Source organism: Centrocercus urophasianus, unplaced genomic scaffold (genome assembly GCF_019232065.1).
Source record: "Centrocercus urophasianus isolate 14NV4802_14NV808 unplaced genomic scaffold, USGS_Curo_1.0 seq_999, whole genome shotgun sequence".
Classification (NCBI taxonomy): domain Eukaryota; kingdom Metazoa; phylum Chordata; class Aves; order Galliformes; family Phasianidae; genus Centrocercus; species Centrocercus urophasianus.
In genome coordinates this window covers 1-21,401 of record NW_024885642.1, presented here as the reverse complement: position 1 = coordinate 21,401, position 21,401 = coordinate 1, and the positions used below count along the sequence as shown (strand labels likewise).

At 53.9% G+C, this 21,401-nt stretch overlaps 1 protein-coding gene across 1 annotated transcript; it reads left to right on the top strand.

The window, feature by feature from the left end:
* Positions 1-9,658: 9,658 nt before the first annotated feature.
* LOC122171834 (protein Wiz-like) lies at positions 9,659-16,913 on the top strand. The gene is given in 5 exon segments (XM_042839608.1): positions 9,659-9,688; positions 10,564-10,682; positions 12,632-14,447; positions 14,449-15,118; positions 15,322-16,913. Coding segments are annotated over 5 exon segments (3,003 nt in total). The 3' UTR covers positions 15,690-16,913.
* Positions 16,914-21,401: the final 4,488 nt, after the last annotated feature.

The window sequence follows — 21,401 nt, the reverse complement described above, 5'->3', positions numbered from 1 at the left end:
GACCCAGTAGTCGATGGCTGTGATGGTGACCCAGTGGTGATGATGATGGCCCGGTGGGTGATGGTTGCAATGGCAACCCCATGGGCTCTGTCCATGATGGCAACCCAGCGGGCGCTTGCTGTGATAATGCACCTCAAATGCTGTGTTAAGTGTGGGCTCCTCACTTCAAGGAAGGCGCTGTGGCCTTGGAGTGCGTCCAGAGAAGGGCAGTGAAGCTGTGAGGGTTCTGAAAAACCAGTCTGATGGGTAACGACTGAAGGAACTGGGATTGTTCCATCTGGAGAGGAGAGAAGGTTCCGACCGAACATTAGGAAAAATCTCTTCTCCAAAAGAGTGTTCAGGCATTGTCACAGGCTGCCCAAGGCAGTGGCGGTGTCACCATCCCTGGAGAACCGTGGCCGTGTGGCGTGGAGGGACGTGGTGGCAGTGGGTTGACTTGGTGACCTGCGAGTTCTTTTCCAACCTTAATGATTCTATGGTTCTGTAACCCAGCGGTGCTCGTTGGTACAACCCAACACTTGGCATCCTTGAGAGCTCGTCCCCCAGCCAAGGCCCAGTCCAGCTCGTTGGCATAGCTGTGTGACAGTGGGATTAACGAGCATCCCCAGCTCCTGGCTGCAATCGGAGAGGACAGCTTGTTAAAGGCTGACAGTAGCAAACAGTGAGAGGCTGATCCCGATGGCGAGAGGCTGATCCCTGCTGATCCCAACTGAGGGCTTTCTATGGCATTATAGCATCCAAAAATCCCTTTAGGTCTCCTCACGCTGCCAGTACAGCGAATAGACAAGAGCTGAGCTCAGGACTCGCTGTTGTCGCTTTTTAGTTGATTGATGATTCAGTTGATTTAGCAGTGGTGAAGCCACCGCGTGCCGGCAGACAGAGGGAAAAAGTGGATCAGGGTGTGGGATTCAGGGTTTGGAGAAAGGAGGCGGCGATGGGAATTGGGAATTGTGTTCATGGCTGGTGAAACGGGGCCACTTTGATGGGAGCTGCGCGCGTGCCGAGGTCTGCTGGAAGCTGGAATAGGGATGGATCCAAACGAGAGGAGCTTGCAAAAGAGTCTGGATGTCTTTCAAGCAGCCTGGAGAGAAACAATCCTTTCATTCGGCGCTGGACTCGTCCTCTGCTGATGAGGAAAGTTTCAGCCGCCCGCCCCATAAATCTTGCTTAAAGCTGGATGGGGCAGCGAGGGGTTGAGAGAATGGATTTGCTCAGGGCCCTGATAAGGAGAGGGTGGGGGAAAGGTTTTCAGCAGCTGGGAATGGCCTCTGAAAAGGTGAAAGGGCTGAAAGGAGACCGTGTGCCTGCAGGCAGCGCTCGTTCGCACTTGGCTTTTGTTTTTCAAACAAAGCTCTGCGATGGGAGAAAGGCAGGCGTGGAAACACCTCGGGGAGAAGAGCCCCGGGGCGTCCATGGGGTGAAAGAATGGGGCTTGGGGGAGTTTTGGGACTTGGGGTTGCATTGCTAGGTTGAATGGGATTGGAGCTGTCGTGATCAGAGCACAGCAGAGGAAGGAGCATCTTCCTCCTGCTTTCTTATCCAGCCCTGGGACCAGGCTGCTGGGAGCCCCGAAACCACCGAACTCAAACTCTTGTAAGCGTTGGACATCTGGACGCAGCCTGCAGCCTCTGTCAGCAGCCATTTTGGGCTTCAAATCATGGATTTTCACATTTTAAACAGCGCTGCGGTCAGGAGAGCAGAGTTGGGTCGCCATTGGGTCACCACCACCCGTTGGGTCGCTGTTGTGGCAAGACTCCAGCAAGGTGAAAGATGAACCAAACGGGACCCAAAGGCTGCTCAGGATCCTCCTCCAACTGAGCGTCCCATGGGGTGGTGAACCCGAAACACAGTGGGGTGGAAAATGGGACCGGGGTGAGAAAGAAGAGATTGGCCCTGGAGGAGGGGGAAATGGAGACAAGATGGGAATATTTGCAGGGCGCAGGGCTTGGGATTTGCTTGGGAGGTTTTGGGGGGCACCAGCTGCAAAGTGGGGAAGGAACACAGTTGTGTTTTGGAAGGCAGCAGGAAAACAGAGGGTTTTGACCACAGGAACAGCCCCAAACGATAATCACACCTCCGGTAATTAGAATACATCTGACAACTCCAACGAGCCCTTGGACTCCATCCGGTGGATTTTCCCCACTTCGAACAGGAGAAAACCCAAAGGAAACCCCAAAGCAAACGCGTGTCCTCTGCCTCTGCGTGCTGGGAGGGGAGAGCAGCGCAGTGTCGGGTTCCGCACGGCCGTGCCAAGCCAAACACGCCACGCTGCTCGGCGGCTCGCGGCACCAACCGCTGCTCCCCGCGCTCACACCTGTTTCAGTTTCGATTAACGCGTTTGCAAGCAGAAAAACCCCTCCAGAGCGTTCCCAGCTCCCCCCGAGGGTTCCTGGCCGTGCCAAGCGGTGCGTTTTGGGGAGAAATGGGAGCTTTTTCCGCCCGGGTTGGATTCCAGCAGGGAGCAGGCGCCTGCGGAGCGCGCTCGGGTTGCTGACAAGGGCTTGGCTTTGCTCTGCTGCTGCTCGGTGGTGCTTTGCAGAGCCGGCTGTGCACTGCAGGTTGCAAACTGTGGTTGAGTTGGGTTTTTTTCTTGTTTTTTTTTTTTTTTTTTTTCTTGGTTTGTTTTCTCCCCTTTTCTCCCCCCCCCCCCCCCCCCAACTCTATGAGTGACTCGTGACTTCAGTGCAGTCACTGAGGTCTTCTACTGTGCAGCTTGTGAGCTTCCAGGAGCCTTTTCCCTTCAGCTCATCCTAATTTCTTGGCTCTTTTGGGACTCCCTGTCCTCTCTCACTGCAGCAGCGATGCAGAACCCCAGGGTGATGCAGGATTATCACCCCGGTGCTGGGACGGCATTCGGCTCTTCCTCCTGGCTGGCAGCACCTCCTCCTCTTTTCTCTGGCTCTGTTCCTTGTCAGATTGACCCCCTTCTTGGAAGAGAACCCCCACTGGTTCTGCCTTCTCTCTGACCTACGAGGGTTGGAGGGACCTGGGATGAGGTTGAGGTTGTGGTGTGTCTGTAGGACCCGCAAACGCTGCCCTTCCTCCCTGCAGGGGCTTTTTCCTGGTGGAATGAGCTGCTGCGTTCCCTGCTTTACCTTCTTCCTCTCGCTGGATTTGGCCCCGGCTCCACTTGGGGTTGAGTGCCGCTCATCCCCCCAGGGGAGACATCCCAGTGCCACGATGGGCTGGGTGCCCACATCCCCATCTCAGCCCCCCACATCCCCATGGAGCTCAGCCTCACTCAGCAGCATCGCTGCTTCTCCCCAGTCCAGATGTTCACTCGAGCTCTGCGAGATCACAGTGGATCCCAGAAACATCTCAGGCAGCTCCGACAGCACTGTGCCAGCGCTTCCTACAGCTCTGTCCTTCGGCAGCACTGCTTTATTTTAGCTTAGCTCAGTTGTTTTTTGTTTGTTTGCTTCCAGCTTGCTGCAGCTTGGGTGCTGTTGTGAGAATTAGCTTTGGTGTCTATGGGTGACGACTGTTCCTCCCGCGCTCTCAGAGGGCGATGAGTTTGCGCCGTCCTGCAGGTCCCCCTTTTGGAAGGTTGGTGGATCTGAGCTGGAAGAGAAGATGTTTTCACGAGCGTAGATGGATGCCAGAGTTCTGAGCTTGCTCCAGATCCTTTCCAGAAGGGTTTGAGTAGGATTTCTGTCCTGATGCAACGTGTTCTGATCTGTCCAGACCAGCTGCAACGCTCTCCGGAGCCGCTGGATGTTGCGTGCCCAGGCACAGCCGAGCTCAATGCAGACCTTGGGCCCACGTTTCGATTTATTTGAGTTAAGCCTGGGCGTGAGACAGCGATGGCAGAAAATCCTACGAAGCCAAAACGGAGCGTCTGGTGGAGAGATGCAGCAACAACCCCTTTGGGGACTGAGAGCTGGAGGGATTGGGACCCACGCGGTGCCATGGGAGCGGGGTGGGTGGGAGCAGCCCCACGGCTGAGACGGAGCCTTCTGGAGCCGGGGTGAGCTCGGCTGCTGAGTCAGCACATCAGCGCCCTCCCCTCTCACTGTGCCGTTCCCCACCTCCTGCAGCCCTCCGCAGACCACTTCCTGAGCAGGCATTGCCTTTGTAACCGCTCGGGGGGGAGCCCGTTGTGACACGGGGACAGAACGACCCGTGCGAGAGACGTGCACGTGGTGGGAGCTGGCGTGAGCTGTCGGGGCGTCCAGGTAAGGGGAAAAGCACATCTGTGTGTGTGGGGTCCAGGCGGCGCACGGGACGCTTGGATGGGAGCGTGGTTCCCCACTGCGTGGCTCAGTGCGCACAGGGTGGAAATGTGCAGGCTTGGTTTTAGGGGAAGTGAGAGCTGGGGGGAGGCTGGTGCTCACCCTGAAGCCCCTTCTGTTGGAGTGGTTTTCAAGGTTTCCTCGTGGCCGTGGATGTGGCCATTGCCAAGCATTGCTGGTGGATGGGGAATGCGGGATGGCTGTGGTCTTGTCTCCATGATGTTGTAATTCAGGGTGGCTTTGCTCTGGATGCCATCCGTTCTCCATGGTTTCGTTCTGTGTCGGGGTTCATCCTTGTTCTGTGGCCGTTAGTTGTGAGTATTTGCATCTCTTCTCGACTTTAAAGCATTTCAGTGGTGCCTGGAGGCCTCATCTCAGGGATTCCTCATGGTGCCGGTTCCTCTTGCCACAAGATCTCACCTCGGTGGGACCAGGCTGTTGTGCTTGTTGTGATGTTCCCTCATAGCCATGGGGTTTCCCGAAGCTCAGTGGGGCAGCACAGTGACCCATCAGCCAGGCAGACCTGCTCCTCTTCATTTCTCTTTTGGATGTTGCTCCTGCAACTCACGTGTCTTCCCATGCCCTGAGTGTGGAGGAAATAGAGGGGATAGAAATTTTAAGGGGTAGAAATAGGATTTGACACTTTTGCTCCTCAAAGCAGGCTCGGGCCAAGGGCTCGCTGAGTCTTTGAGAAGGGCGAGAGACTTGGAGCTCTCAGCAGCAGTTGAGTTGGGCGGCTTTTGAGCCTCGATGCCTTTTTGGGTGTGGAGAATTGAGCTGGGCAGCTTTGAGCCTCATTGCTTTTTTTGGGGAGAGTTGAGTTGGGTGCCAAAGCCAAGAGCAGGTTGCTCGTTTGCTTCAGCTGGGACAGTCTCCAAGAATGGATGTTTCGCGCGTGGTTTCAGCAGGGTGGGTGGCTGTTGACCAGTGGGAGCTGGTCTGTTGGGTCGCATAAATTCATAGAAATTCTATAATTTCACGCTGCATTTATCTTGTCTGTACGACCCTTCATCTCGCTTTGGGTCATCTCCAGATCCGTGAAGCAGCTCAAGGAGCCAAAGGGACCAAGTATGGATGGTTCTGCTCCTACTGCAGCTCGCCGTAGCCTGAAAGAGTGGATTGGGCACTGTCTGATGGATGGCAGCAACCAGAAGCATGGGATCCTTTGGTTTGTTAGTTCTGAGCCGCGTTTGGAATGCTGTGGTTTGGGCTCTTTGCAGCGATTTTTTTTCTGCTTGTGGAGCAGAAATATCAGTGCTTTGGATGCTGGTTGCTCAACCCTTGGGTTTTCCAGCTTGATTTCCAGCTCTGCATCTGCAGCACAAACGGAACACGTAAATGTGACTCGCAGCCCCGTCCCCAGCTCCGTCAGCAGCCGGCCAAGCTCGAGTCAGATGAGACGCGATGTGCTGCCAGCACGCCGGGCTTTGAAGAGCTCCTGTCCTCAAGGTCACCTGCCTGGGGGCTTAGGAGTGTCCTTAAATACAGCCCTGAGCTGCCATCGTGCAGAGAGAGAAAGAAACGCATCCCGTTTCCGTCTGCGGACGGCCGGGATCTTTCACCACTGCCGGAGGTGGAAAGCTGACCCCAAACACATCCGTCTTCAGGAGGAAATGTGAAATTCATGGCTCTGCCCAAATCTTCTCGCCAGCTCATCTGTATTCAGGAGCATGAGCAGAATCTCCTGCTTGCCTCTGGCAAAGCCACAGCAAAGGGACGTTGAACACGATTGTCTTGTCCTGCCCTGGGGAGCGTTTGGATGTGCATGCGTGACACAGTGGGATGATTCCTGATGGGGAGAAGCGATGCCACGCTCTTGGGTGGAGCAGAATTTGCTCTGAGGCAGGATTTGGAGCAGGAATACCATGAGGGATGTTGAGGATTGATGCTGTGCTCTTGCGATGGAGGGTAGTCCACCCAACTTGGAGATTTGGGGTAGAAAGGCCATCAAGGAGCTTAAGGAGCAATACCATTCTCTTGGGATGGAGGAGTGCTGTGCCCTGCTTCGAGATTGGGAGCAGAAATACCATTGAGGATCTTGAGGAGCAATGCTGTGTCCTTTTGGTGGAGAACAGTCTACCCTAGTTGGGGATTTGGGGCAGAAACACCGTTGAAGAGTTTGAGCAGCAATGCCATCCTCTGGGGATGGAGGAGTGATCTGCCCTACTTGGAGGGCTGGAGCAGCAATGTCATCAGAAGGTCTTGGTTTGGGTTTGCAGGACACCAGGCTGCTCCTTCGGGTGCCCTCAGTGGAAGGGGGGTGTTGGGGTGCAAGCTTTCTCCTCTTGCAAAAGGGAAAGGCTCTGCATTCGTGTAGGAACTGCAGCTCCTATTAATGGTGAGTCGGGAGAAGAGCTGTTACACCCTTTCCCTTTTTTTGTGTGTGTGGAGTTGCTTTGTTTTGCTTCTCAGCCCAAGGCCACGCATTCCTTGCACGGGAACCTCGTTGCCCTAGTTTGGAAAGAAAAACACAAACCTGTGCCATCCAAAGCGGCAGCAATGCCTGCTGTTGGGGCGGTGGCACGGGGCTGCAGTGTTTTCCACGGGGCTGCAGTGTTTTCCACGGGGCTGCAGTGTTTTCCCACCTCTGTGCTGCACCGTCTGCTGTTTTTCTGGCACCGTGGGTCACTGCTGCGTGTTTGGACTCCAGAAAGCCATGCGTCAAGCCAAAGATTTGTGGTTTTTCTTCCAGGCTATTTACAACACGCAGAAGCTGCCGGTGCCAATGAGAGAGTCTTCCAGCACCATTTGCTCTCAAATTAAACGCCCAAGATGAAAGCTTCATCCTGAGCAGGAGCTACTCTTTAATTCCAGGGCTAACTCATGCCTTGCAACATCCTGCATTACACAGGAGATGATGCAAGACCTCACCCCTTGCCTAACCCTTGCTTATAGCCTACTCACTTGCCTAATATCCCCCTGCTCAAATGGCAGTAGAGGAACTAAAATACCTCTTTTTGCCCTGTTTAGATGGCTGGAGGAAAAAAAGAAAAAGAAACACACAACAAAACACCACAGGTTGGTTTGTTGCAGGGTTTTTGGAGGTGGTCAGCTTGTTTGGGAGGCTCTTGGAAACTTTCAGCTTGTTCCAAAAAGTAGTATTGCAAATTCTGGTCCAATTTGCTTGATTTCTTCTGTTTTTGGGAGAGTCTGGTTTTGGTCTGCACCAAGTATTCACCCTCAGGAAGAGCCCAGTTGATCGGGAGGCTGAAGGCTGGGCTGAACCTCCCTCCCTCCCCATTCCATATTGCTGAGATACAGGGTGCAGACGGGCTTTGGAGGTCAGGTAGGCATCCTCGCTGCCATCCTGGAGGGTTGTGTGTTGGAGGGGAATCCTTCCAGTGCGTGCAGATGATGGACCTTACACAGATTGACAGCTTTTGAAGTTTAGGAAATAATGTTTTTATGGATTTCCTTTAAATCCTCACTCCTGCAGGCTCCTCTGGGCTGTTGCTTGAGACCTCTTTGGGAGCTGTGTATGAGACCTCAAGGAAAATATCGTTTCTTGGTTGAACTCTTCCAGAGCATCTCATCATTTCTAGCTGGGGTAGCGCTGAGGGAAACCACCATCCAAAAGACATCATTGCTTTGAACCCTGAGCTTAGGCTATGGCCGCCTTCAGAATTGTTTGAGTTGTTCAAACCTCATGCGGTCGAGTTTTGAGCGTCTTCAGGGGTGGAGATATCTGCATCCCACAGCTGGGCTGTGGGAAGAGTTTCCTGTGTTGTGACTTTCTTTTCTTTTCACTGTGGATGTCCAGGAGGGGGTTGGCTCCATCTTCACACCCTCCAGTTAGTGGCTGTAGGCAGCACCTTCCTGCCCTCACCTGGAAGCTGAACACTCCCAGTTTTCCCCTGCTTGTCTCCATTTATTGAGTCCTCCTGTCACCCATGGCTGGGGGCCTTTGCTGGACTTAGTTTTTTGGACATTGGATGCACCAACATCACTGCAAGGGCAACACTATTTGAAGAAAAAAGGATCCCAGGGTGGGAAGAGCCTTTTGGGTAGAAAGGATCCCGTAAGGAAGACCTTTTTGGAGATCCTTTGGGTAGGAAGGATCCCATAGAAAAGAATCCTTGGAGACCCTTTGGGTGGAAGGGATCCTGTAGAGAAGAGCCCTTGGAGACCCTCTGGGGAGGAAGGATCCGACACTTGGGTGTGGAAAAGCACTTTGCAGTGTGTCCTTGTGCTGCTGGGTGGTGGTGGTGACGGTTTAGGTGAAGCCATGCCTTGTGAGCATGCTGTTAAACCTCTGCTTATCAGCACTGCCTGCAGTGACCTTGGTGAAACGGAGCGCTTTTGGCCCGAATGGTGATGTCATTATTACTCAATTTGTGACCTTTGAAATGAGTTTTGCGAGTAACCTTTGCTGAATGCATCTGGGAGTGGGTTCACCGTGTGTAGGAGAGCTCCTGATCCCGGTGTAACCGTTCCACACTGGGAACAGTGCTGGTTTCCCTTATCTCTGCCCTTTGTGTGTGTTTTGGCTGCTGCAAGCTCACGTGTTTGCTTGATGTTCGAAAGCGTCTCGGTGTCTTGGCGGCTCTCATTCTCGGTGTAGAGGAAAAACCATAGAACTGTAGAATTTTACGAGGTGGGAGGGACCCATAGGATCATCAAGTCCAACTCCCCGCTCAGCATGAGAGCTCCCAAAGCCCCAACCCTGAGCGTGGTGTCTGTCTCCTCTCAGCTAAACAAACCAAGTGGCCCGGGGCTGCTCCTCGTCTTGCCCTCTAGACCCAGCGCCGTCTTCGTGCCCTCCCCTGGATGCCCTCTGACGGTTCCGTGTCCTTTTAATGTAGTGGATCCATCGGATGAGAGTTGTTGACCTTGTGGCTGCCGCGTTGCTCTCCTGGGAGAAGCTGCAGTTGCGCTCCCGTGGTCGGAGGAGCAGCTCTCACTGGATTACCATAGAGGGTAAACGTGAGCTTGCTAAGTCCAAGACATTAAACTCCCTCATCTCTCGCTGTTTCCAAGAAACCAGGATTTGCAGGGAGCACAGTTACGTGCTCATCAGGAGGAAGATAAATCACGGCGTGTTTTCCTCTAAAGGAGACAGCTGCTAAAAATAGGAGCCACGCTGGAGCTCTGTGGAACAAAGAGCCCCTGGAAGGCTCCTGCCCGTCCCTTCACCCGACCGTCCCCTCCGTCAGCTTCCCTTCTCCTCACGGTCGCTTTCGGTTTGATTCTTTTTGGAAGCGTTTTACAGTCTGCCCGTTCAGGAGGGTTTTCCCATCCCTTCCCCCACGTGCCTGGCCGGGATGGTCAGTGACTCAGGCTTTCCTGAATGAACACTATTTGTCCCCCGTGACCTCGCAGCTTGGCCGTGCATCCCAACGGGCTTTTCCAAAATGCTTCTGAAGCCAAAAAAAAAACCTGAGCTGCTGGAGTTCAAGGCCACCTCTCTGCGTCCTCTGGTTGCGCCGATGAAGGATCGCCACGGTGGCCCCATCCAGGTGAAAGACCTCAAAACCCATCATCTCCTTCTAAGAGATCCTCGCTTTAAGCTTCTCACCTCTTGTGTGCTTCGCTTGAGATGTTAGGGTGGAAAACCAGCGATGGCTTTTCACGTTCCTGTGCCTTGCCTCCTTCGTCTCCATAATGGTGGTCCCAAATTCCTTGGGCCGTCGCGCTCGACTTCTGGCACATAAGCAGCAATCTGCGAAACAAACATGATCTACAAGTGGCTGCATCATTCAGGGAGGGGATGGAGGTCAGCTACATTCATAAGAACCGTAGAATATCCTGAGTTGGAAGGAGCCCATTGGGATCATCCAGTCCAACTCTTGGCTCCGTAGCTGCAGTGTGCGCACGGCTCTTGTGCCCAGTCCTCTCTCTGCTTGCAGTCTTGTCCAGGCGGGATTCACGCATCCTTCTTGGACACCGACAAAAGTTTTCCCACTTCTTCAGGGCTGCTCCTGGTCCATCTGAGCCCAGTAGAGCTCAGCAGGATTCACCCGTGCGTTGTCAGCCCCCAAGCAGGGTTGGAGATGTGTGGTCAGCACCACCAAGCCCAGAATGATGCTCAGCTGTGCACCCAGAGAAACCAGAGCCCATGGGATGCCGTCTGCTTTGCAGAGTGGACAAAACCAACCCCTCCAGGTTGGCAGGAGCGCGGCTGGAGCCGTGCACATCTCCCCTCTCGCCTGCTTAGTTGCAGGAACGATTATCCACCAAATACTTTCGCGCGGGATTAAACCCTCTTAAGTGTGGCTCAGCAATCCTCCCGTAATCCGGACCCGGCCGTAGCAGGACAGGGCAGCAGGAGCAGAAGGGGTTGATCTGCTGGGAAAGCTTTTTCTTTCCGACACCCAAATCACGTTGATTGCAAATTGCGCTGCAGGAGCCTCACTTGGGCACTGACCTTGGAGCTTTCCTCTCTGTTGCAGATGAGCCTGATCCTGCCCTCTCCGGTGCTGTCCCAGCCCCAGCTCACAGGACCGAACTCGGGTAAGTGCCCTGGGGATGTTGCAGAGCATCTCCCCTTGCTAACAGCACAAAACCCCCAAATTTCTGCTTGGCTGTCCCCAAAGAGGGTCGTCCCGACCACCAGGCCAGCGCCATTCCCTTTCTCCAACGCACTGTTGGTTGTTCCCACGTAGCTTCATTTCACCACTTCCCACCACGACCCCTTTCTTCTGCCCGTCCCACTTCGCCCTTTGGAACACCTCAGTTCTGCTTTGCTCTCTTGGGGCCATCCCTGGCGCAGGGGGAAGAGGCGGCTGCTGAGATGGGCGTCCCCAAGCTCCTTGGGGTGTCCCTAACACCTCTGAGCACGCTGGAGAAAGCAGATTGAGTGGTGGCAGCCCGAGGCTCCTTATGGGAATCGCTCTCCCTCAGCTTTCGCTCGGTGACACAGCCCATGCCTGGCACGTTTTAATGGGTTTATTTTAGTATCTGCTGTTGAATGATCCTTCCTGGGCCAGCGGTTTCCTTAGCGAGTTATTTTTAATCACGTTTGTGGTGCATATGGGAATCGCATTTCCCTGCTACCACACCGCAGACGATGGAGAGCCCGTCCTCTCAATTTCTCTGTGTGTTTACGCAAAAGAAAAGAGAATAGGGAAAGATTTGGAGCCGGGAAGGCAAGTGCAGGAGCTGGTTTGCCCCTGAATTCTGCGTGTTAGGAAATAGGTTTAAAAATGATGAGAAATGCATGGAACTGTAAGCCCTGCTGTCCCTAACAAAGAAAGATGCTTTGTTCTCCTGGCAGCCTGACCCGTGAGATAGTGTTCTGCTGGCCTGGGGCAGCCCCTTGCACAGCATCTTGAGTCCTTGGGCTCTTTGAGGCTCAGGGTTTCTTCCCTTGGGAGTGGTTTCAGCAGAGCACCAGGACGTGGTGCTCTTGGCCACTCATCCCTTCCATCAGCACGGTGTGGATGGGAGTTTGTGGCACCCTTAGCTCCTCTGTCTTCCCATCTCTGCCCCAAGCCTTGGGCCGCGGGTTGGGGTCTGCTTGCACCTTCCAGACCCCACTAAGCTGCCAATGGAGATGTCCTCTTCCTCCTGTGTGGGCCCTGTTGGTGTTGGGCCTTATGTTCTGGTTGAGATTTGGGTCATGACTGCTCTCTGGGCGCATCTGGATTGCTCGGGCTCTCTTCAGAATCCTGAATATGGTCATCAGGTGCTTTTGGATTTCTTGGTTTCCCTAGCGAGCCTCCCACCACCCTTGCAGAAGGGCTCGATGCTCTGTCTCACTGTGCAGATGTCTCCAATCCCTTGGGGCATCCTGAAGAACATCGCGTACCTTCGTTGCACCTTTGCGGTCCCCTTTTTTTTCATATGGGGGAAAAAGCTTCCAAGCCCAAACATTGGACTTCAGAAGCCATTTGGTTTGCCCACGGGCATGCTCTCCAGAACCCAACACCTCTCTTTGCTGTGGTGGTGGTGTCAACAGCACCACCTGGTTGGCCTTGTGCCACCCAGTCCACCAGTAGAGTTGCCCCACGGAGACTTGTTTTCCAGCTGCTTGATGGGGTCTTGCTAAGTTTGGGGTCCTGCTGAGGATTTGGGGGAGGAACCAACTCAATCCGGTGTGATTTGAGGGTATCTGCAACAGGGAGGAAAGATGGAGGATGGTCAGCGTTCCCCCCCCCTGTGCTGCAGAGAGAGACTTGCACTTCATGATGGGGACAAGTTGTCCTTTGGTCCCACAGGCCTTTGGTGTGGTCCACGTTGGCACGTCAGTCCTGTTTTCATGCAGCTCACTGTCCTGCTCTTTGACTTGTTGGCACCACGCATCACCGTTGGGTAAAAGGCCAATGGCCAACGGAGGGGGGGTGGGACGAGTGGTCTTTGAGCGCGTTTTTTTTCTTTGGTCCTAAATCCTTGATGTTTGGGGCGATACAGGAGAAACATCGCTGTTAACCAGCCGTTAACTGTCCAAACTTCTTTTGCAGCTCCAAGACCGAGGAGCATTTAGAGTTCCAGAAGGCTTTGTACAGAGCAGACGCCAGGAGCTCCCTGGAGCTGCGTGCCATGACGGTGTCCGGCAGCGTGCCCTGGGACACCTCCGCCCTGGAGACGCGAGGAGGCGATGGCAGAGAAGAAAGCACTTTAGAGAGACTCTCTAGCTTGAAGGACTCAAAGGATGTGTCGACATTCCCTGGGGATCCCCAGGTTGTAAATACGGTGCGGGTGGATCCTGAGGACCTGGAGAGTGACGCCGAGGAGCTGGGTGCTGGCATGGCGGCAGCCGGGATACCCAACCCTTGCACGGGGCCACCGGTGGGGGGTGGGGAGGAGAAATACCTTAAACCTGAACCAAAGCAACTTGAAGGCGTCGGCAAAGAGCACTTAGAGAAAAGCAGGAGGGGGACACAGAGGGTCGACTGGATTTCTCGACCCAACAGAAGCCCAAGTCCTCACTACAAAGATGTGAGCAAGCCGACGGATGTAGCAACCAACGTACCCTTCCGGGGACAGGCTGTGCGTGAAGTGCCTCCTCCGCTGACTCCGACGGTGTTCAGGAAGTCTCTGAACCCTGTCCTCAGCAAGTCCAAAACTCTCGAGACCCCCTCGTCCCACAGGAGGGGGCTGGGGGTCGACTCGGACGCGGGTGAGATGGGTGCGCTCAGCGCAGCTGAGTGGACCATCCCAAAGCCAGCTCTGCAGCTCAGCACCGACCTCGCCATCGGCAAGCAGTCGTGGACGGTGAATTCTGAGGATTCGGTGGAGAGGATCCCACTGATGTCCCTGGAGCCCACTCCCTGCAGCTCCTATGATGTGGAGATGAGGCCCTATGTGTGCAGCGTGCTGGTGGAGGAGCAGGGCAAAGAGGAGCTGGGTCCTGAGGAGGATCCCACGGTGTACACGTGCATCGAGTGCAGCATCTACTTCAAGAAGAAGGAGCACCTGATGGATCACATGCTCCAGCACAACCGCGGGCCAGGGAGGGACCAAGAGGGGGATGCTCTCGGAGGGCAGTGCCAGTTCTGCTGCAATGAGTGCGGGTGGGCCTTCGGGGACCTCGCGTCCCTGGAGCAGCACAAAAGGCTCCACCAGGAATCCAGGGAAAAAATCATCGAGGAGATCCAGAAGCTGAACGAGTTCCCGGATGAAGGTCGGGAAGCCCGGCTGCAGTGCCCCAAGTGCGTCTTTGGCACCAACTCCTCCAAGATCTTCGTGCAGCACGCCAAGATGCACGTCAAGGAGAGGAAGGACCAAGGAGCGAAGAGCCTGAATCTCTACGGGAGCGGAGAGCTGCAGGATAGCCCCGTGCACAGCATGTACAAACACTTCAAACCCAACGAGCACCTGGCCCTGCAAGTGCAGGCGCCTCCGCACGGCAAAGGGCTTAGCACCTGCGTGCTCTGCAGCTTCCCGGCACCCAACGAGAACATCCTCAAAGAGCACATGAAATACGCCCATTCCCACCTCTCTTGGGATGCAGAGGTGTACGAGGAAGATCCCAACCAACCGGGAACCAGCAGGGATGCCTACAGCCCCGCCAGGACAGGCTGCTTTGCAGAGACTGATTATTTTGGCAAAGCAGACCAGCTCTTCCCTTCGCCCCACCGAGAAAGCGCGTCGCATTACGACGTGCACAGTTTCACCGTCGATCACCCAAGACTCAACAAAAGCAACGGGGGCAGCAAAAAGGACTACGTGACGTCGGGGTTCCATGCCAGGAAAGCGGCCCCGTATGCTGCCCGCCACAAAAACCTGGGGCTCTCCTCCACAAAGGCTTATTCGCAGTTTGCTCTGCAGCACCTGAAAAAAAAAAACAGCAGCTCAGCAGCTTGAAGCCGAAGGCGATGGTCTGAGGAGTCACTCAACTGGACTGGAGGAGGTCAGGCACAAATGGATGTTTATCAACGAGGTGGGGGGCGTGGAAGGGGAGTTCTCCATGGCCGCGGACACGGACTTGATGGAGCACAGAGTCACCAAACCCGTCACCATCCCTCAAGCTGCTTTGGACCTCAAGAGGACGTACAGAGACACGCTGAGAGCCACGGACCCTTCGATTGCCTCCGAAGAGCAGCAGCAGCAGCTGCGGATGATGGTGCCCATCGTTCTGCTGGAGGAGGTCAACCCACACCCCAAAGCAAAGAAGCGGCCCCGGGCAAAGCCCTACAAGAAGAAAACAGCATTCCCATCGCGGGAGTTCATGATGGAAGAGCCTCTTCCCTTGGATGTGCTCCTGTTGGACTCTCCTTTAGAGTTTGATGACTTTTTGGACTCCGACTCGCCCATGTTGAAAAACGAGGAGAGGAAGTGCCCGTACTGCCCGGATCGGTTCCACAACGGCATTGGGCTGGCGAACCACGTGCGGGGCCACCTCAACCGTGTTGGGGTGAGCTACAACGTCCGGCATTTCATCTCGGCGGAAGAAGTGAAAGCTATTGAGCAAAAATTTTCCTTCCAAAAGAAGAAGAAAAAAGGTAGTATGTATTCAATTTGCCGTGCTTTCTATTTTCTTGCTTTAATCGGTGGGGTTTAGAAACCGCCCCCCGGACTACGGGTACGTATGGCGCCGTGGCCAGCTTTGATGGCTATGGTGCATCTCATGGCTCTTTTGGGTCTAACAGCCCCCTCCCAGAGGCTCGATCCAAACTTTTACCCACTGATTCTGTCCTTCTTTCCTCAGTTGCAAACTTTGACCCGAGCACGTTCAGCCTGATGCGATGCGAGTTCTGCGGGGCCGGCTTCGACACGCGCGCCGGGCTCTCCAGCCACGCCAGGGCCCACCTGAGAGACTTTGGTATTACCAACTGGGAGCTCACCATCTCGCCCATCAACATCCTCAAGGAGCTGTTGGCCAACTCGGCGGAGTACCCCATGCTGCAGGCGGCGGTGGGAGCGGAGCCCTCGTCCCCGGGCCGAGAGCCGCACGGCTTCGTGCCCCGCAAGAGCATGACCCCCATCTCCGAGTGCAGCATTCCACGCTCTCCTCTGTCCCCATTCCCCCCATCCTGGGGAGATGAGTCCTTGCAGTCCTACAGAGACGGTGAGTGAAGCCACAGACCCTTTTGCTGGCCAACTCCTCATGATCCTTGGTGCAGGGGACGGATTGCTTGGTGGAACCTGGTGTTGATTTGTGCATCTCTGTCGTTGTCGTCGTGCTGGGTGAAGTCTGGGGCAGGTGAAGGTGTGGTGATGAAATATCTCAAGCTGTGGATGGAGAGGTTGCCTCCTGCTTGGGTGGCAGCTGTGCTTAGGAAGATGATTTCTGTCAGCAAAACTCATAAACCCAGAATGCGCATTGGGGTGTTTGAGGCAGAGGAGCGTGCTTTGGGATATTTGGGACAGAGAAGTGTGTGTTGGGTGTTGGGGCCGAGTGTGGCCACCCTGCTCTTTACCCACGTAGAAGGTGCTGTGTTCACCCCTTGGCTGCTCGTTTTTTCTAGATGCTGTTCTCCCAGGGGGAGATTGAGGTTTGACCCTTGGGTCTTAGTGAGGCCTTTCCATCAGCAGAGCCCCCAGAGCACTCATGGAGCAGCACTGGGTTCAGAGCAGTGGCTCTTCCCAAAAAGCTTTCAAACTTCCCCCAAAAAGCAGACTTGGCACAAAATCTTTGCAACAGCAGCGTTCTCCCAAAGGCTGGAAACTTGCTCGCGCGCTGCGAGAAAGTGACGTTGGGTGCTCCATCACCTGGTTGAAGTCCTTCTTGTGGAGGTTGTGCTTCTCACTGCAGGGATCCATCCGTCTTCAACTGAAATATCATAAAGCTTGTAATCCCTGCTCTCCATAATGAACGCAGATGAGCACAGCCAATGCCAGCTCTTAATTCTTAGCTTGAAAGAGCTGGAAGACAAAGAGCTCCAAGCCCAGGGCAGGGGCTGATGCCAAGGAGAGAGCTGAGCGGGGTTCCTGCTGCCAGTGGCTGATGCTCCTATTGTCTGGGGCAACCATTCAGAAATTTCTAGGTGCACGGTGCCCAAAATTCACATGAGGCATTGTGGATAGTGCTTGAAAGCTCAGAGTCTGGTAGGGATGAGCGTTGGGAGGTGTCACGGCGAAGGACCGCAGCCACCTTCTGCTCGTGAGGGGGAGGTTGAAGCAGTTCTGAACATAGTGAACTGGTATCAGATGTCCCCAGTATTAAATTTAAGGGGAAAAAAAAAGAAAAAAAAAAAGGATTTGTCTTGAGAAAAGAGATGTGTGTTGAGCTGTTGAGCTAGGATTTTGCCTATGGGTTTGGCCAGCAGTGCGCAGCTTTTTGGTGTGTGATGTTGGGAGCATCTCCCACTCCATCCCGTCTCCATCTCAGGTTGCAGAGCGGCAGTGGGCCGGAACCCAAAGCCAACTCACCAGAAAGGTGACAAACCTCACCAAAAACAAGGAGGGGAAGGGAAGTGCTGCTCCCAGCTCCAGGGCTGTGCGTGAGATGGCTGCATGGCGTCGCCGGGCTGCGCGGAACTGACTGGACTCTTGCAAAGCAGCTGAGCACACAGTTGTTGGGTTGAGGTTGGGGACGTGGGGAGGCTAATCTGAAGGGGATGGGGGCAGGGGGTGCTCGATCTCTTGATCTGTGATGGGGGACTTGGGGATTGTTTGAGGCATCCATGGGTTTGCTTGAATCGCTTGGGGTATTTCGGAGCGCTGAGAGCAGCGTGGATCTCAGCAACCTCTCCCACTGCTCCCCGATGCTCTCTGCTCATGTTTTATGCCAATCCCATCGTTTGCAGAAGGTTTTAAACGCTGTTAATGAGATTTGGGCCGGGAGCAAGTTGGAGTGAGCTTCTGGAAGGTCTCTGCTTGCATCGCAAGGGGCATCGGGCACTGCTAGAAGCCCAGACCAGCTCTGCAAAAGCTGACTTGGTGTTTTCTTATTATTATATTCTATGATTCTATGATTCTATTGGATCTTGGTGTAACACAGAGCTCTTAGCAGGAAGGTTGGTTGAATGGTCCAGCATCAGGGAACTGATCCTATATCCCTGCTGGCGAGCATTCCAAAATGGCGCTGCCCCTTCCTTCCCTTGCTCGTCTCCTCCCTCTCTAAATGGAATGAAACCCCATTTAGGTGGCGCTGGGGGGTTCCTCATTGCAATGCTTTGTTTCTGTTGGCGTAGCCTTTAGGGAGCAGGTTTGGGGCTGCAGATCTTGCTTGTTTGCCAGCATTTTGGGCTGCCAATGGCTTTCTGTGCACCTCTGAGCGCAGAGCGGGTGGGCACAGGTTATGGCTCTTCCAATTTCCAAGAAGGGCAAAGAGAGAAGCCTCGGTAATTATGGAGCTGTCAGTTTCACTTCGGTGCCCAGCAAAATTATGGAGAAGATTATTCTGTGTGTTATTGGAGGAAAAAAAAAAACACCTGCAAGACAACGTGGTCATTGGTCACAGCCATCGTGCGCAAAGGGACAGCCATTGAAGGTCACCCAGCTGGGGGGTGAAGGGAAGGGGATGGAAATGGGTTTTAATGATTTTTGGCAAATATTGAGGCTTTCTGGACAAAACAGAAGCACAGAGCTGGATAAATGTGTCATGCGATGGCTGAAACACAGTGCAGACGTTGGTCGTAGCCAACACGCATGGAGGGGCAGCCGTGTCCGAAGTGTCCTCTTGAAGGTCACCCAGCTGGGGACAAGGAGAAGGCAGTGGAGGTGTATTTTTGTTTTTTTTTGTTTTGTTTTGTTTTTAATGAATTTTGGCTAATATGGAGAATTTCTGGACAAAATATCCAGCGTAAAGCTGGGTGTGCACATAATGCGTTGGGTGCACGATTGGGTTGTTGGTGTTCAGGAAGCTTTGGATGATGCTCTGATGGTTTAACTCTTGGTTGACTCTTGGCTCGCCCCAAAATCTCTCCAAGAAACCCTAAAACATAACTCACAACCAAAATTAGGGAGTCCAGTAGTGTGAGGCCAAGAGCTGGGCATTAGGATCCCTTCCAATGGAGAGTATTTCTAGTTTCAAATACCTCACAGCTTCTTGATGGATATTTGGAGAAGTGAATTCTTTGCAAACCATTTCTCTACCGTGCAGAACACACCCAGTTATTCCAAATGATGGGCACCACAGTGACCAGGCCAGAAGTCTTTGGGGTTATTTCCCACCAAACACAAACAATTCCCTTTGTCTCGCTTTGCTTTTCGCTTTGCTTCACCGTGTTCAGCTTCCAGCTTTGTCCTTATCCTGTTTCTGCATCTGTTCTGTGTATTTTTTAAACTCTATTCCGTATGCATTCTCATCTAGAATTCTGATTGAAGGTTTGTTGCCTTTTTACTGAAATCTCTGAGCCCATCTCTACGCAGCTCTCCCCACGTCTCTGACTCCCATCTGGGGCACCGTTGGATTTGGGGTTTTTCCTTCCTTCCAGCTCTTTTTCCAGCATTTTCCCCTTAATTTAATTTTGCCTGCTGGCGTCTTGGGTTTTCCTTCCCCTTGTCTTCATGGAGTGGCATTGCCCTTCCTTGTCTTCCACACTCTCAACCCATCCCTGACCTGGGCACTGGGCTGGGCTGCCAAAGAAGGGCCCCCACTGCCAGCCCCTTCCCCAGAAGAAGGGCCTCCAGGGGTGACCTCTTCCCCAGCACATTGGAGCTTCTTCCCCTTCCAGTTGGAGCTGGAAGTGGGCATTCGATGCCAATTATTTTCAGCACGGCTCTGATTTCCATTCTGAGCTTGGCTTTCTCCGGTTGTGGCTGCCCCCCCTCCTGCAAAGGAGAAGAAAAGGAGTCGAAATCAAAACGCTGGAGCTTTGTAGACGGGGTCTTGTGTCTTTCCTCCCATCCACGAGGCTCGGCCCGAATTTGCTGCTGAGGAATGGATGTCAGAAACCCTTTGGATGTACCTGACCCCATCAAGGCCACCTCCAGAGCCAGGTCACAAAGCTCAGGGCTGTGTCCCATTGAACCACGTCCTATTGAAGTTGTGTAGGGTGGAAGTGACGCCCCCTCCCCTGCGCCCCCGAGGTCCCCCCTTGTGCTGCTCTCCTGACCTCCTTTCCGCAGTCTTTCATTCTTTTCTTGACTTCCACCTCATTGCAAAGCTCTTGTTGGCCTCTTACTCCTCTTCCTGCCCTACTTTCACGTGAGCTGAGCTACGGCCACAGGAGGTGGCACCTTCATCCAGGTCTTTCCATGCAGGAATTTTGGGGTGACGCTCCCTGGGGGCAGCGCCCCGAGGTCGCAGGAACCCCTTCCACCTTTTGGTTGTGGCAGCAATGATAGGGAATCAATTTCTTTCTTAATGCTTTGGGGAAAACGCGTTTTGGGATAGCTGGAAGGAGGGAAGCTTGATGCTGGGGGAGCTCTCAGTTGCCATGAGCCTGAAATACCGCATGACAGCCCCAACCCCAACCAAGCATTGAATGTTGAATATTTCTTGCTTTCTAGGACATAGGAACATCACTTATTTCTTGCACTTCTTCTCATCCCATCACATTTCAGCAAGCAATACCTCGCGGTCTTCCTTCCCCATGTGTTTTTCCAGCTCTGTTTCCTTCCAAGCCAAGGAGAGCAGTTCCACCCCGTGGTTAAACCCGTCTGAACCCAACGCGGATGGCCAAAAGGAAAGGCAGCTGGCACGCGTGGGTTGGTAGCAGAGCCAACGAAGGGAAGCACCGTGCTGGAAACCATGGGTGGGATGGAAAGCGCAGCGCAGAGCTGGCCAAGCCTCTTGGCAGAGCTCTGCGTGCCTGGCTGGCCAGCAAAAACTGATTCTTTCATCCCCGTCCCACATGGAGCCAATTAGTAGAACGGCGACTGCGCTCCCCGTGCCCCTCATCAGTTCCTCGCACTGTAGGACGATGCATGGAGGAGCCCTGTGGGATCCATCTCAAGGTGCTCAAAGAGTCGGCTGATGCCATCGTGTCCCTTATTATTGTTTTGCTTCATGGTCTTGGGAATCTGGAGCCAAGAAGGGCAAGAGAGAAGCCCCTGGTGATTATAGGGCTGTTAGTCTCACTTCAGTGCCTGTAAAAATCACAGAGATTGTTCCAGGAGTTGAAAGCCAACAGTAATTGATCACAGCAACACGGGTTCATAAGGGGCAAGTCCTGCTTAATGAACTTAATTTCCTTTATGACGAGGTTACCCACCTCGCTGACCAAAGGAATCCAGGTGATGTCATCTTTCTTGGGTCTCAGCACCTCTCTGCTCTCTGGTGGCTCGAGGGAGCGGCGCGGAGCTTTGTAGGGGATGCTGTCAGATAGCAGGAAAAGGTTCTTCAGCAGGTGGTGGCCGTGGGTCAGATCCTGGGGCAGTGGCCCCAAGCTCATGGAACGCTTGGGCACCGCTCTCAGATGTAGGGTTTGGGTTTTGGGTGGCCCTGAGCGGGGCCAGGAGTTCTCCAAGGGGAACTTTTAGGGCAGGTGTGTGGAGTTATCTGGGATGTGGGCTGTTGTTACAAGTTTTCTCTCCGATATTCTGCGTGCACCACGTTGAGAATTTGGGTTGGGATGTTGCACTTCAGTAAGAATTTGAATCTCTAAAAACTTCACTGTGCTTGGGTGAAAATTGGGTGTCCAGTAGAGGTCTGGTTTTCTTTTAGCTGTGGGTGCTCTCCTCTCCCACTGCCTCTTCTTGGGTGGGGGTTTGAGTTGGTGGTAGAGTTTTGTGTTGGCCACAGGGGGTCAGCGTTGGCTGTAGGGGGCTGACATCAGGTAGGGTTCTGTGTTGGCCATAGAAGTTGGCATAGGGTAGGGTTTTGTGTTGGCTGTAGGGATTTGTGTTGGCTGTAGGGTTTTTTGTTGGCTGTAGAGGTTGGCATTGCATAGAGTTCTG